The sequence below is a fragment of the Scyliorhinus canicula genome, chromosome 10 (genome assembly GCF_902713615.1).
Source record: "Scyliorhinus canicula chromosome 10, sScyCan1.1, whole genome shotgun sequence".
Lineage (NCBI taxonomy): Eukaryota > Metazoa > Chordata > Chondrichthyes > Carcharhiniformes > Scyliorhinidae > Scyliorhinus > Scyliorhinus canicula.
This window is the reverse complement of record NC_052155.1, coordinates 111,446,214-111,462,011: the sequence shown is the minus strand read 5'-3', so window position 1 is coordinate 111,462,011 and position 15,798 is coordinate 111,446,214. Positions and strand designations below refer to the sequence as shown.

Here is a 15,798-nt window from a genome sequence, read left to right as displayed (position 1 = left end):
TTTCAATGCATCGTGGTTCACAGCAACTCAGAGATGCCATGAGGGGATCTTTGAAAAGGTAAGTTCAAGAGGTCCTCCTTGTGCCCTCCATGTCTTAGTACTCAGTTGAATGTCTGGGCTCTCAAGTTAAAGTACATAATGAAGATTGACTGAGAGCTCAGAAATCATTGATTGATTGACAGCTGTGGCTCTTTCATCTCTCATGCCCTCACCGCTGAGGCCTGCCTGATCGGGTTGAGCCAGCCCCACAAGCTTGCTTTGGTTCGGAGGCCTGTTCCATGCAGGCTGGTATGGGCTGGCTATCGTACCAGCAGTGACCACTGCTCCTGAAGGTGGGATCCCTTCTCTTAAAGGAATGGGTATGCTGGAGTTACTCAACTAGAAGTAACTTCAGGATCAACACAACCTGAAACATAACTCTGTTACTCTCCACAGATGCTGTCTGACCTGTTGAGTATATTTAGCATTTTCTGTATTTATGGCAGGCACTTAACTGCCTGATTGACTTGAATTCTTTTGGGGCTTCTGGAAGTGGCCAGAGTGGAGTTACCTTTGATTTCCAGTCAGTGGATGGGGTAACTGCCATGGCCATTAAATTCAGCACAGTGTTTTTATCAACATCTGCATTGGGTAGCTGGTCTGTATCACTTCCAGAACTCCCTTTTCAACATTTTGTTTTCAGAAAGGGAGACTTTCGGAGGGCAGCACGGTGGTGCCGTGGGTTAACACTGCAGCCTCACGGCGCCGAGGTCCCATGTTTCATCCCAGCCCTGGGTCACTGTCCGTGTGGAGTTTGCACATTCTCCCCGTGTTTGCGTGGGTTTCGCCCCCACAACCCGAAGACGTGCAGGGTAGGTGGGTTGGCCATGCTAAATTGCCCCTTAATTGGAAAAAAATGAATTGGGTATTCTAAATTTATAAAAAAAAAAGAAAGGGATGCTTTCAATTGCTTACATTTAAACTAGCATGATCGATACTGGTCACATAGTTTTGAACTTCATTTATCTTGAAACATTTTTCGTGTCTTATGTTATTAATGACATTCTGGACCCAATGCCATATTTCTTATCGAACTGATTTGTGCCTCAACAATCCAAAAACAAATTCTGATCACGCTTTTGTTTTCTATTCTTTTCTTCTTCCTCCCGTACCCCTAAAATAATCTTGCAGGTGGAGTGGGTTTTTGCTTTGTGCAATTGCCATGGTCTTTGTTATAGTGCCAATGTTCACTTTCCCCAAAAAACTACCGCCTCGACAGAAGAAGAAAAAGAAAATGGGTGCGGGTGATTCAAATAACGATGAGGAGATGATGAAAGAGAAATCTGACAGCGGAGAACATAGAAAGAGTACTGTCACGTCCTCTTTGGGTTTTGGAAAGGACATTAAAGGTGGGTGTACTCAACATGTTATTCTGTGCAATTTCTAAGTTAGTTTAGCTTAATTGCGTTATTTTCTTCTGACTGGCAATTATATACATATCTTTCATTAAATGTGCCGATTAATTCTAACAAAGATCTCTGAAATATCGGGAGTTAGTGCAATAATTTTAATCTTGGTGTAACTAAATTACCATATTTCTCGGTGTATAAGTCAATGGGCGCGATTCTCCCATCGGGAGGCTAAGTGCCGACACCAGCGTAAAAACGGGAGTGTTTTACTCTGGCGTCGGCGCCCGTTCCGAGACCCGATTCTCCGGGCCACAGTGGGGCAACGCGGCGCTGGAGCGGCCCATGGCCCTCCAGCTGCCGATCGAGGCGTGAACCCGGCGCCACGGGGTCCGTGCATGCACAGTTGGGCTGGCGCCAACTAGCGCATGCACAGTGGCCTTCTTCCCCGTGCGGGCCCTGCGCCAAATGGCGCAGTGCTACAGGAGCAGGCCTGGAGGGAAGGACAGAGAGAGAGAGAGAGGCTGGCCCGCCGATCGGTGGGCCCCGATCACGGGTCAGGCCACTATGGAGCCCCCTCCCCTCCGGCATCGGACCCCCTTTTGTCACCCCCCCGCCCCCCCCACACAGCCATCCCCAGATCCTTCAACGCCAAGGTTTCGCTGGCTCAGAGGATTATAGAACGGCGCCGGCGGGACTCTGCTTTTTGGTGACAGCCGCTCGACCCATCCGGGCCAGAGAGTCGGCGCATACCCCGACTGGCACCGCGCCGACCACGTCGGCCCCAGTGGTGCCGATTCTCTGCTCTGCAGAGAATCGTGTCCCGGCATCGGGTCGGCGTGGCGCGATTCGTGCGACCCGGCGGTGATTCTCCGACCCGGCGGGGGGTCGGACATTTCCGTCCATTGTGTTGTATAAGTCGAACTGATTAGATTTCTGATTTTTCTGAACATCAATCATATAAAGTCAAAGAGGTGTATGAGGCGAGACCTGACCAGAAAACAGGAGTAGGTTTTTCTAGGCTGCCAACTGCATGTTTCTCGGCAGCGCACGTCCGGTGACGGGGAGATGTGCTGAGCAGTTGCAAGAAAGCTGGCTCCCGCTCGAAAGCCTTAAATTAGGCACTTTTCACCCAAAATTGGCCGTTAAGACAACTAAAACTCAGCCTCACCATAAAAACATCACAAACCCGAAGAAATACCTGCAAACAAACAAAGGGGCCAAAACGATAATAAAGGTAGCAAGAGCCTGGGAAGAAAGGCCGAGGCTGCAGGCACGTGGAGCGAAGCACAGTGGGACATGGCGGAGCGAGCGCAATCGCCGATGCAAACGCTGACCTACCCACCGATAGGCCAACGGATGGAGCTCGTAACACAGGAGCTCCTAAATTAAACGGACGCCATCAAAGAGGACCTTATGGCAGTGTTTTTCAAACACCTTTGCCCGGGACCCATTTTAGCCAACTGGCCACCCTTCTGGACCCAAGTCGGCCATTCTTCGCAACCCACGGCATCCAAACTTCGCAAACCCACCATTTTCACTTGCCTTTAATGTGACTGGTGAGCCTGTGTGATCCTCACGATCTCATTTGCTTTGTTGTTCAATGTTACATTTCTACTAAGGACTTCAGCTGATGCTTTACGGTCTCACTGCATCCGTTGAAAAAAAAAGGGATTTGGCCTTGAACTCGCTATGCTTGGTCTTAAAATGTCTTTGAAGTTTTGAAGGTTTTAAGCTTTCATTTGCTCGTGCTTCCCTGCATATAACGCACATGGGGTGGGATTCTCTGAACCTCCACGCCGAAATTGCGCTCGGCGCAGGGGCGGAGAATAAAGTCTGACGCGTTCCCACGATTCTTCGTGGACCGGAGAATGGCCACCAGTCGTGCGCGTGTGGTCGACGCTGTGCCGGTCGGGGGCCATTGAAAGAGGCCCTCACGGTGATTCCTGTTGGCGTGTTTCCCTCATGGTTCCACCTGGCGGGAGCTCGGAGTGCCGGCTGCGGACCCCAGCCGCCCTGGCGGGGAGGCGGAGGGGGATCCGTCGCCGGAGGGGGGGGCCTCCAGGACGGGCAAGGTTTCCAATCGGGGCAATCTGGGGTGGAGGGGGATATATTGTGGGGGCCAGCTTGCTGTGTGGGGCCCCCATGTGGCGCGGGGCCGTGTGCATGTGCGGTCCCGCAGCTGGAAGTGCTGGGCCCCGTATCAACAGCCAGAGCCCCCATCAAAACAGAGAATCACTCTGGACTTTCTCCAAGAAAGTCCATGGACATGGCGTGGTGACATAGCCCCGTTTTCAGAGAATTCCGCCCATGAACTTTGAATCCCAATTGGCAGTAAAACCCATACCTCACGAAATCATCTTTATGTTGCTTTGTTCCTGTTTTCAGCTTCTTCACCAGAGGCTCTAGAGCTCACACCAGCATTGCTGGCAGCTGCAAAATGGAGGTATCACCCTCCATTGAGTGTTCAGGGGGCATGACCTGCTCTCTGCTTAGCTTCAGGCAGGAAGACTCCAGTAATTAAATAAAATCTGTTCCTGGGTCAGCGCGCTGATGTCAGGAGAAGGCGTTCTGTCTACTGGGCACGGAGCCTGCACATTTCTGAGAGGACACGCACGCGCGGAACGCTGGCATTATGAAAGCTGGTTACGGCCGCCAATTTTGAAAGCCGGTCGTGCCGTTGAGCACTACTTCCCGCGATCGAGAACGCCGCGACGCATGACCCAGCATCCCCCCCGATACCCGCCCACGACCCACCTGCAGATCGCGACCCTGGGTTTGAAAATGACTGCCTTATGGCGTTGATGAAGTCAGCAGTTGCAGATGCCTTGGCCCCCTTCAAAGAGGTGCCAGAGAGTACAAAGAGATGGTTGGAGGTGCAGGAGGAAATGGTGCGGGTGTAGAGAAGGCGGCCACCGACCAGAGTGATTGGATCACCTCGTTGAAGCAGAGGTGGTACGGTTGGTGCCGGCCCAGAGAGTGCTCAAGGGGAAGACCAGGGAAACAGGTCTCACCGCCAGAACTGTAGGATCGTGGGACTGCTGGATGGCATCGTGGGCCGCAACCCAACAGAGTATGTGGTGCAGATGCTGGGTCAGCTGGTTGGGGGAGGAAACTTCCCCAAGACCCCAGAGGTGGACATGGCCCACAGGTCATTCTGGCAGAGGCCCAAGGAAAGAGAACCACTGCGGGCCATTATCGCCAAGCTCCACTGGTTCCAGGACAAGGTACAGATCCTGAAATGGCAAGAAACACGCAGTCCTGCAGATGGGAAGAGCATATGATCCGCAAGTACCCAGGCTTTGGGGCCGACTGGCCAAACACTAGGTCGAGTTCAATGATGCCAAGGCGGCTTTATTCAAGAGCAAGATTTGGTTCCTCTTTCTGCTTAGATCCCTCCTGATCTTCACTCCAAAGCTTTCTTTGTCAAGGTAGACAAATTAATCATGGCACGCGTGTGTGTGTGGGTGGGTGGGCGGCGGGGGGGGAAACCAAACCCAAGGATCAGAAAGGATGTACTGCAAATAAGGAGGAACATGGGGGTCCTGGCCCTCCCGAATATCCTATTCTATCACTGGGCAGCCACCACAGAGTGAGTGTGTGGATGGGTAAAGGAGCCGGGAGCGAAAATTGGTTAAAATGGAGGAGTGTTCCAGCACGGGGACGTCCCTTCAAGCACTGGCCATGGCCCCACTCCCATTTCTCCCAGCCAGACACTCAAAAAGCCCAGAGGTAGTGGCCACACTGAAAACATGGAACCCACTGAGATACCACTTCAGTCTGACTGCAATGTCCACCATGACCCCATTGGCTAGAACTATAAACTATGGATCCTTCCTTTAAAAGGTAGAGGCAGGACGAAGGTGTACTGACGGTAGGGGACCTATACGTGGACAGCAGAGTAGTGACCATGGACAAGCTCTAAAACCTGAAAGGGAATGAGCTACAATAAATAGAGATAAGAAATTTCCTCTGAGAAGAGAAAGTGACATTCCCCAGCTACCGGAACACTCTCTACTTGACAGACTCCTGACCGTGGGTGAACTAGGGGACGGTAACTGTGCTGACATGTACAAACGGCTATGAGAGGAGGTACATCACCACTTGAAGAGGCACGGGAGAAATAGCAGGAAGAGGTGGACATGGAGATCGGGGAGGACTCCTGATCAAAGCGTTGCATGGGGTGAACTTCACCTTCACATGCACCAGACTCAGCCTAATACAGCTAAAGGTGGGGCATAGGGCGCACCTGATCAGAACACGAATGAGCGGGTTCTTCCTGGAGGTGGAGCATAAATGTGAACGGTGCGAGGGAGGCCCGACCAACTACAGCCGCATGTTCTGGTCTTGTCCCAGAATCATCGGGTGCTGGACAGCCGTTAGCGAGGCGATGTCCAAGGTTGAGGGTGGAGCCATGCCCTCAATTGGCAATCTTGGAATGTTGGAACAGCCGGAGGTCTTCACAGGGAGAGGGGCAGAAGCACTAGCCTTTGCCTCTCTGATCGCCGGCTGGAGACTCCTGCTCGGTTGGCGATCAGCAGCGCAACCCAAGGCTGCAGACTGGCTGCCCAACTTGGCAGAGTTCCTCAAACTGGAAAAAATAAAATACTCCATTCAGGAATCAATGGAAGGCTTCCACAACACGTGGAGGCTTTTCACCAGGCTGTTCCAAGACCTGTTTGTGACCAGCAACCAAGGGGTGAGAGGGGGGGAATAAAACAAACAACGGAGGAAGGAGAGCGGAGGTGGAGGGGGGTGCAGGGCAAGGTCGGGGCATGGAGGGGGGCATCGAAGAAAACACAGGGGATGCACGGAAGGTGAACCGGAAGAGACAAAGGACACGGGCATACATGGAGGCAACCACAGCAACATAGCCGAAGCACGCCCGGTAGACTCAAAGACAAGCTCTAACCTCCAAACAAGAATGAACTATGATATATAGAGATAAGAAATTTCCTCTGAGAGGAGACAGCGACATTCCCCAGATACTGGAACACTCCCTACTACGTTCTAGTACCAGGAACCAGCGGGAATGAAGCAAAACAAGATGGCTGGGGTGGCCGACCCTGGCATCCCGCAAACAGGGGCCCCCCACACCTTCACATTGGTTCTGTTTAGTGAAGATGTAACTGTCTGTTTATCCTACATGATATATTTTTTGTACCCTGATTTTGGAGATTGCACTTAGCTTCCTTTTTCACTTTGTCAATGTCAATTATTATTAATGTATATTATCCATAGCAAATGTCACTGTAAAGAATTCTGAAACCAAATCAATCAAATATATATTTTTTTAATGTTTCTCGGTGGAGTGGGGAGGTGCACCGTTCACTGTCAGCCGGACTCTCTGCTCCCGCCGCTGTCAATGGGAATTCCCATTGAAGCCATCCCATGTCACCATGAAACCCGCCGGCGGGTGTGTGCCGCTGGCGGGAACAGAGAATCGCGAGCCAACGCTCGGAGAATTCCGGCCATGTTCAATTAAAAAATCTTTTATTAGTTCATTTATCAATGAAAAAGGAAAACCATGCAAATTTATTTTTGCAAATCTAAATCTGATTTACTAACAATGATTAAATTGTAACAGTCGTATCTCCCAAAACAACTGTGAAACTGCATATTAGCACCTGAATCACTGACTTTGAACACTTTCAACACAGTTTACTTGACACCAGACATCTTTGAATTCTTCATCCTCTGTGTCTGAGTGGAAATTTGCCGCTAGCCCTGGGCTTAGGGCAGGAGTGATGTCCCCTCCGTCCTCCATCCTTCCTCTGGCTGAGTCTCGGGTTTCTCCGGTCTGCTGGTAATCCCAGTTTGAATGAATCAGGCACATTGTCTCATGCGTCCTTAATCCAGCAGGTCATGTCAGCATAGGAGGCATGCTGCATATGTCAAGACTATGTTCTCTAGGGCAGCACGGTGGCCTAGTGGTTAGCACAACCGCCTCACGGCGCTGAGGTCCCAGGTTCGATCCCGGCTCTGGGTCACTGTCCGTGTGGAGTTTGCACATTCTCCCCGTGTCTGCGTGGGTTTCACCCCCACAACCCAAAAATGTGCAGAGTAGGTGGATTGGCCACGCTAAATTGCCCCTTAATTGGAAAAAATAATTGGGTAATCTAAATTTAAAAAAAAAAGACTATGTTCTCTTGTGGATGTCCAACTTTTTTTAATCTTCTGAAGTTCAGCCTCAAAGCAGCGATTGACAGAAATGTCAAGCGCCTGTAGTCACTTTGTCATACCAAGAGAAATAATGTTTAACACAGAGTCCTTGCCATCTAATTTGCACTTTATCTCCCCATTTACACAGAGTGCACAATTAACATTGACTTCTTTGTTTGAAAAAATCCACCTGGCCATCGTGAGTAGCACTTCCAAAGCCCCTACCCCATCATCTCATCATCCATCAACACTTTCGGGTTGACTTCAAAAGCACACTTCGCCTTTGGTATGGCCTTCCACTTGAAGATCACCATTGGGGATAGCTTCCCAACATCAGCAGCACATTAAGCTCTACAGTAACATTTGTCTTTTTGTGATCTGTAGTTCTGATCGTCGCTGTTTCAGCTCTTTTACTTTTTACTGTCCTGTTCATTGACATATCAAATGTCGGAGGCAGTTCATCGATATTTAGGATGTTAGAGTGCTGCATGTGTTCCTCCTCAATCCTCCTCTTGATGAAAGAGGTGGAACAAACATAGAAACATACATTGAAAATAGGAGCAGAAGAAGGTCACTCAGCCCTTCAAGTCTGCTCAGCCATCATTATGATTTTGGCTGATTTTCAGGTTAAATTCCCTGATCCCGCCTTCCCCCCCACATCCTTTGATCCTTTTAGCCCCAACAGCTATATCTAATAAAAGCAAATTACTGCGGAAACTGAAATCTGAAACCAAATGTGAAAAAGGCTAAATAAACCACATCCACCAGTACTCCCTGTCAACTCTACTAGTTATATCTTTAAATGAGTTTCTTTTAAAGTTCAGAGAACCTAATTTTATTTTCCCCCAATTAAGGGACAATATAGCGTGGCCAATCCACCTACCCTGCACATATTTGAGTTGTGGGGGCAAGACCGACGCAGGGAAGGGGAGAATGTGCAAACTCCACACGGACAGTGACCCAGAACCGAACCCCAGTCCTTGGTGCCATGAGGCAGCAATGCAAACCATTGCACCACCTTGCCACCCCATCTTCAAAGAATTCTACTAGATTTGTCAAGCATGATTTCCCTTTTGTAAATTCATGCTGACTTTTCTGATTGTACCGCTGACTTTTCTGATTGTACCACTGCTTTCCAAATGCTATCAAATCCTTGATAATGGACTTTAGCAACTTCTCTACTACCGACGTTAGGTTCACTAGTCTATAGTTCCCTGGTTTCTCTTAACTTCCCTTTTTGAGTAGCGGGGTTATATGAGCTACCCTCCAATCTGTAGAGTCCAAAGAACTTTGGAAAATGACCACCAATGGATCCACTATTTCTATGGCAACTTCCTTAAGTACTCTGGGATGTAGATTATCAGGCCCTGAAGATTTATCCACCTTCAATCTATTAATTTCTCCCAAACCAGGTGAAGTTGCCTTGCTTCTCCTTAAAGTCTTCAGGGAATTTCTTGGACATGGTCGTTTGCTGCTGTATACACATTCCAATTTATTGCACAAAACAGAAACACCGCGATGGATTACCACTAAAATTAGCAAATCCAAAGTCTGTAGCAATCTGTCTGGTCTTCAGATGGAGCTGAACTGTATTTAACATGAGGCATGCAGCTCGTGCCAACACATACTCTTCCAATTTCTGTTGGACGTTAGTCTTCCTGGCTTCAGATCAGTGATGGGCAACTTAGGCTAGTGATTGGACAGCATGAATGGCCCTCGTTCATCTCAGTGGTCTGCAAGATTGAAATCAGGGTTGTTAACTAGCCATAACCCTATTAAAATTGAATATATTTAATACATGCCAAATATTTCATAACGAATGATAGCAAACACTTAATCTTTCATATATAAACAGAACTGTCATCAGCTTCACATGGTAAAAGAAATATTTATGCTTTTGACACAGAGGGAGTGCACGGCTCTCAAAGTCAATGTTGTGTGCAATCAGTGTGCACCTCACTTCACTTGCCCTTGCTTTATATTCATGTTACTTCAGTCACACCAGCAGGAAAAAAGCGACACTGACTGAAATCAGCGGAATGTCTCAACTCTGCTTGTGGACAACGATCAACAAAATGTCCCCTGAGCCTCATTCAGGACCAGGATGGGCTGATGTGGCCACTGGGCCGTAGATTTCCCACTATTGTTTTAGATCCACGGTTTGCTTTTTTGACATCCCTCACCTATGCCAATCCTCAAACAGTTTCCATACTGAATCCAAATTTATGGTGAACAGCTAGGTTCCTGCCACTTTCTTCTGCATATTTCATGATTTCCAGCTTGAACACTGCTGTATAAGATTGATGTGACTTGACTGGAGGTATTTTGGTGTGAAGCGCGGGGCTGGCTTGGATTTATTTAGAAGGTGTCGGCATCTAAAATCCACTTAAACAGTAGATAAGTCGAAGTAGCGTATAAGACGCAGCCTGATCTTCAGGATAAAAAAGTCTTCTCATACACAAAAAAATATGGTACTATTTATTGAGTACATATTAGCTCGTAACAATCTCAAAATTAAAAATCACTAATTATTGCCTATACACTGTTTAATATCCTACAATGCTGAAAACATCTTATTACATAACTAATTTCTCAGCATGTTGATGTTAGCAATGGAAATGGGCCTCTAATTGACAGAGAATCATAATTACGAGACTGACTATTTATAGGTATTGTTTTCAAAAGAAATGGCAGTGGAAAAAATCCTCATAACTTAAGTTAAGAAAATTACGTTTGTAATTAAATAAAGGCCGAGGTCCCAGGTTCGATCCCGGCTCTGGGTCACTGTCTGTGTGGAGTTTGCACATTCTCCCCGTGTCTGCATGGGTTTCGCCCCCACAACCCAAAAATGTGCAGAGTAGCTGGATTGGCCACACTAAATTGCCCCTTAATTGGAAAAAATAATTGGGTAATCTAAATTTATAAAAATTATTTAAAAAAAAGAAAGGCAAATGCTCCACAATCACCACTGGCATGATCAGCTTTGTCATGTGAAGTAAGTCCATTAATACAGCACTATTGGTGTGGTAGTATGACTAGGGAGATTATGGTACCTTAGAACCATGCTGCCATTGGTGCAGAAGACTCACTGCCCATTGGCTCAGGCAAGTCATGTGCCTCTCTGCCAATTGGCTGAGGCTAGTCATGTGACTACCCACCGATTGGCTGAGAGGTTGGTAGCTCCGCCTACGAGGTGGGTTATAAGAACCCATACCGGCTGGCAGTCGGCCTTTCTCTGTACGTTTACTGCCAGGCACACATCAGCCTGTTGTTTGGAACTACTTCACGACTCGAGTCCAATTGATGGTGCATCAATTTAATACACTAGAATTTTGAAATGGAGCTACGGATCAAGCCAGACTGCCTCCGCATCAGCCCGCATGCTGCAAACGCATCAGCAACGTTTAAACATTGGCTGGCATGTTTTAACAGCTACCTCACCACAGCAGAAAACCGCCCGACAAGGGAACAGAAACTCCACATTCTCCACTCGTGCGTGGGCACCGCCGTCTACTCTCTGTTAGAGGATGAACTGGACTATGACGCCGCTATGGATCTGCTGAAGGGTCATTTCATCAGGCCAGTGAATCAGGTCTACGCGCGGCACCTCCTGGCTACGAGGCAACAATTCCCTGGTGAGTCCCTCGACGAATTCTATCGGGCCCTCATTGACCTGGGGAGAAATTGCGCCTGCCCGCAGGTCACTGCAGCGGAGCACACCAAACTCTTGATCAGGGACGCCTTCGTGGTGGGCATGCAATCATCCCAGATACGCCAGAGGCTTCTGGAAAAGGACACTTTAAGTCTCATTGAGGCACGGACCCTAGCATCCTCCTTGGAGGTCGCTGACCGCAACGCCCACGCGTATGCCCCCGGCCGCACGGCGGCCCCTTGGGCAGCGTGGCACGTAACCCCCCTCACCCCACTGATTCTGACCCCCCCCCCCCCCCCCCCCCAGACCTGCGCTGCAGGGCACCCCGATAAGCCCATGGGCCCCCGCTGCTACTTTTGCGGTCAGGCCAAGCACCCCCGACCGCGCTGCCCGACCCGCATTGCAACTTGTAAAAGCTGCGGCAAGAAGGGCCACTATGCAGCTGTCTGCCAGTCAAATTCGGTCGCTGCCGTTCCAAACAGCGACCGCGGGTACCCCCGCGCTCCTCTAGGGCCCCGTGTGGCCCGCGGACCTCGCTGTCTCCACACCCCACCGCCATGAGTGATGCACGGGCGCTGCCATTTTGGGCCCCCGACGCCACGTGCGAGCCCCGGGCGCCACCATTTTGAACCTCCGACTCCACGTGCGAGCCCCGGGCGCCGCCATCTTGTTCACCCTCCACCACATGCGGCCGACGGGGTGCCGCCATCTTGGATCGGCCTGGAGGACCCCGCAAGTGAATACTCCATGATGGATGACGATTCTGAGTTCCTGCCACGACTCGCTGCAGTGACGCTGGATCAATCGCGTCCCCGCACACTTTCCACGGCGACCACACAGATCCTCCTCAATGGTCATGAGACGAGTTGCCTACTGGTCTCCGGAAACACAGAGAGTTTCGTCCACCCCGACACGGTAAGACGCTGCGCGCTCCCCGTTCACCCAGTAAAATATAAAATCGCTCTGGCCTCCGGTTCACACTCAGTCCAAATCACCGGGTGCTGCGTGGCGGACCTCAGGGTCCAGGGGAGGGTTTTTAAAAACTATAAACTCCTCGTCCTTTCCCGCCTCTGCGCACGGGCACTCCTAGGACTGGATTTTCAGTGCAAATTCGGCGGCCCTATACCCCCCCTTAATGTCTGCAGCCTTGCGTCCCTCAAGGTCGACCCCCCTTCCTTGTTTGCAAACCTCACCCCGGATTGCAAACCCATCGCCACCAGGAGCAGACGGTACAGTGCCCAGGACCGGACTTTCATCAGGTCCGAGGTCCAGAGTCTTCTAAAGGAAGGAGTCATAGAGGCTAACAACAGCCCCTGGCGAGCACAAGTGCTGGTGGTTAGGACTGGGGAGAAAAACCGGATGGTCATTGACTACAGTCAGACCATCAACAGGTTTACGCAGCTGGACGCGTATCCTCTCCCCCGTATCTCCGACCTGATTAACAAGATCGCGCAGTACAAAGTCTTTTCCACGGCGGACCTTAAGTCCGCCTATCACCAGCTACCCATCCGCACGAGTGACCGAAGGTACACTGCGTTCGAAGCGGATGGGCGCCTCTACCACTTCCTCAGGGTTCCATTCGGTGTCACAAATGGGGTTTCGGTCTTCCAAAGGGAGATGGACCGAATGGTTGACCAATACGGTTTACGGGCAACCTTCCCGTATCTCGACAATGTCACCATCTGCGGCCATGACCAGCAGGACCATGACACTAACCTCCGCAAATTCCTCTGTACCGCAAAACTCCTTAACCTCGCCTATAAATAAGGATAAGTGCGTGTTCAGCACCCACCGTCTCGCCATCCTCGGCTACGTAGTGCGTAACGGAGTGATAGGCCCCAATCCCGAATGCATGCGCCCCCTGATGGAACTCCCTCTCCCCAATATCCTTCAATCCCTCAAACGCTGTCTGGGCTTCTTTTCCTATTATGCCCAGTGGGTCCCTAACTACGCTGACAAAGCTCGCCCCCTCATCCAATCCAACACGTTCCCCCTGTCGATGGAGGCCCGCCAGGCCTTTAGCCGCATCAAAGCGGATATCGCAAAGGCCACCATGCGCGCTATCGACGAGTCCCTCCCATTCCAGGTCGAGAGCGACGCGTCTGATGTAGCTCTGGCGGCCACCCTCGACCAAGCGGGCAGACCCGTGGCCTTCTTCTCCCGGACCCTCCACGCTTCCGTAATCCACCATTCCTCGGTGGAAAAGGAGGCACAGGCCATAGTAGAAGCTGTGCGACATTGGAGGCACTATCTGGCCGGCAGGAAGTTCACCCTCCTCACAGACCAACGGTCAGTGGCCTTGATGTTTGATAATGCACAAAGGGGCAAGGTCAAGAACGACAAGATCTTGCGGTGGCGGATCGAGTTGTCCACGTACAACTACGATATCTTGTATCGTCCTGGGAAGCTCAATGAGCCTCCTGATGCCCTGTCCCGTGGTACCTGCGCCAATGCACAGGTGGACCGCCTCCGAACCCTCCACGCGGACCTCTGCCATCCAGGGGTAACCCACTTCTTTCACTTCATTAAGGCCCGCAACCTGCCCTATTCCATCGAGGAGGTCAGGACTGTGACCAGGGACTGCCACATTTGCGCAGAGTGCAAGCCGCACTTTTACCACCCCAAGCAGGCGCATCTGATAAAGGCTTCCTGCCCCTTTGAATGCCTCAGCATGGACTTCGAAGGTCCCCTCCCCTCCAACAACCGCAACACGTATTTCTTAAATGTGATTGATGAGTCCCGCTTCCCGTTCGCCATCCCCTGCCCCGACATGACCACGACAACCATCATCAAAGCCCTCCGCTCCATTTTCTCCCTGTTTGGTTACCCCGCGTACATCCACAGCCACCGGGGGTCCTCCTTTATGAGTGACGGGCTGCGTCAATTCCTGCTCAGCAGGGGCATCGCCTCTAGCAGGACGACCAGTTATAACCCCTGGGGTAATGGTCAGGTCGAGAGGGAGAATGGTATGGTCTGGAAGACCGTCCTACTGGCCCTACGGTTCAGGTGTCTCCCAGTCTCCCACTGGCAAGAGGTCCTCCCAGACGCCCTCCACTCTATTCGGTCTCTCCTCTACTGCCCCGAATCAAACACCTCACGAACGTCTTCTTGTTTTCCCCAGGAAGTCGTCCTCAGGATCCCCGCTCCCAACCTGGCTGGCCACCCCCGGGCCCATCCTGCTCCAGAAGCACGTGCGGGTGCACATGTCCGACCCGTTGGTTGAACAAGTCCAGTTACACCACGCGAACCCGCAGTATGCGTACGTGGAATATCCCGACGGACGACAGGACAAGGTCTCCCTTCGGGACCTGGCACCCGCCGGAGTGCGGCCGCAACCCCCAGCACCAGCACCCCCCTCCAGTCCCGACCGCCCCCAGCGCCCCTGCAACCCAGCGCACAGGATCCCCCTCCCCTGGCCTAGCCACCGCTAGCACCGATCAGGACGACGACCGCCACTCCCGGAGTCGCGGACGACCACCGCTCCAACATCACCGGCACCGCTGCGCAGGTCCAGCAGGACATCGAAGGCACCCACCCGGCTGATCGAGTCAATTTGATGTTCTGATGGACTTTATGGACTCTTTGTGTTCGTGCACATGTTTCTTTTGCATGTTTCTTTTTTTTTCATTGTGTGCGGTGATAGTGTTTTTCTGCACGTTCGTTGCGGGCCAGTAGGCAGCCATAAGATACCTCGGTACAACTTGAATTATCTCCAGTCATACTACCAGTCTTACGGGGCACACGCACCCCCCCCCTCTCTCTTCCGCCTCTCTCCCCCCCCCTGCTTCTTACTCCACAAGGGGTGAATGTGGTAGTATGACTAGGGAGATTATGGTACCTTAGAACCAAGCTGCCATTGGATGCAGAAGACTCGCTGCCTATTGGCTCAGGCAAGTCATGTGCCTCTCTGCCGATTGGCTGAGTCTAGTCATGTGACTACCCGCCGATTGGCTGAGAGGTTGGTAGCTCCGTCTACGAGGCGGGTTATAAGAACCTGTACCGGCTGGCAGTCGGACTTTCTCTGTACAGTCCAGTCCAAAGATGTGCGGGTTAGGTGGATTGGCCATGCTAAATTGCCCGTAGTGTAAGGTTAATGGGGGGATTGTTGGGTTACGGGTATACGGGTTACGTGGGTTTAAGTGGGGTGATCATTGTTCGGCACAACATTGAGGGCCGAAGGGCCTGTTCTGTGCTGTACTGTTCTATGTTCTATGTCTACTGCCAGGCACACATCTAGTGTATTAAAGCCTGTTGTTTGGAACTACTTCACGACTCAAATCCAATTGATGGTGCATCAATTGGTATAACATCTGTGTAAATAATATACTATCTCAAAAAGAGAATGGTTAATTGATGAAGTTCATAAGGAGACAGTAGAGGTGGATTGTTTTGTCAAGTTTAAGAGGGAGTTGGTTAGGCAGGATGAGTGGTGTTTTTTGGTCAACGTAACCGGTCAGACGGACTGCAATCATCTTTTCTTATCCTTTATCCTTCCATATTCCCAAGGATATTACACTGTGCATAAATGTGCTCGAATAATGATTTTTGAGGACTTCCATTTATTTTAAATCACCCTTAGAACAGACTGTACATTTCTGA

At 50.7% G+C, this 15,798-nt stretch overlaps 1 protein-coding gene across 2 annotated transcripts in view; it reads left to right on the top strand.

Annotated features, from left to right (window-relative positions):
• The window catches only part of LOC119972603 (solute carrier organic anion transporter family member 5A1), a 257,638-nt gene that overhangs the window by 153,035 nt on the left and 88,805 nt on the right, over positions 1-15,798 (top strand). For both annotated transcript variants that reach the window (XM_038809568.1, XM_038809567.1), the window contains exon 3: positions 1,171-1,388. In XM_038809568.1, the coding sequence (XP_038665496.1) occupies positions 1,171-1,388 (218 nt within the window). The remainder of the gene's footprint in view (positions 1-1,170; positions 1,389-15,798) is intronic.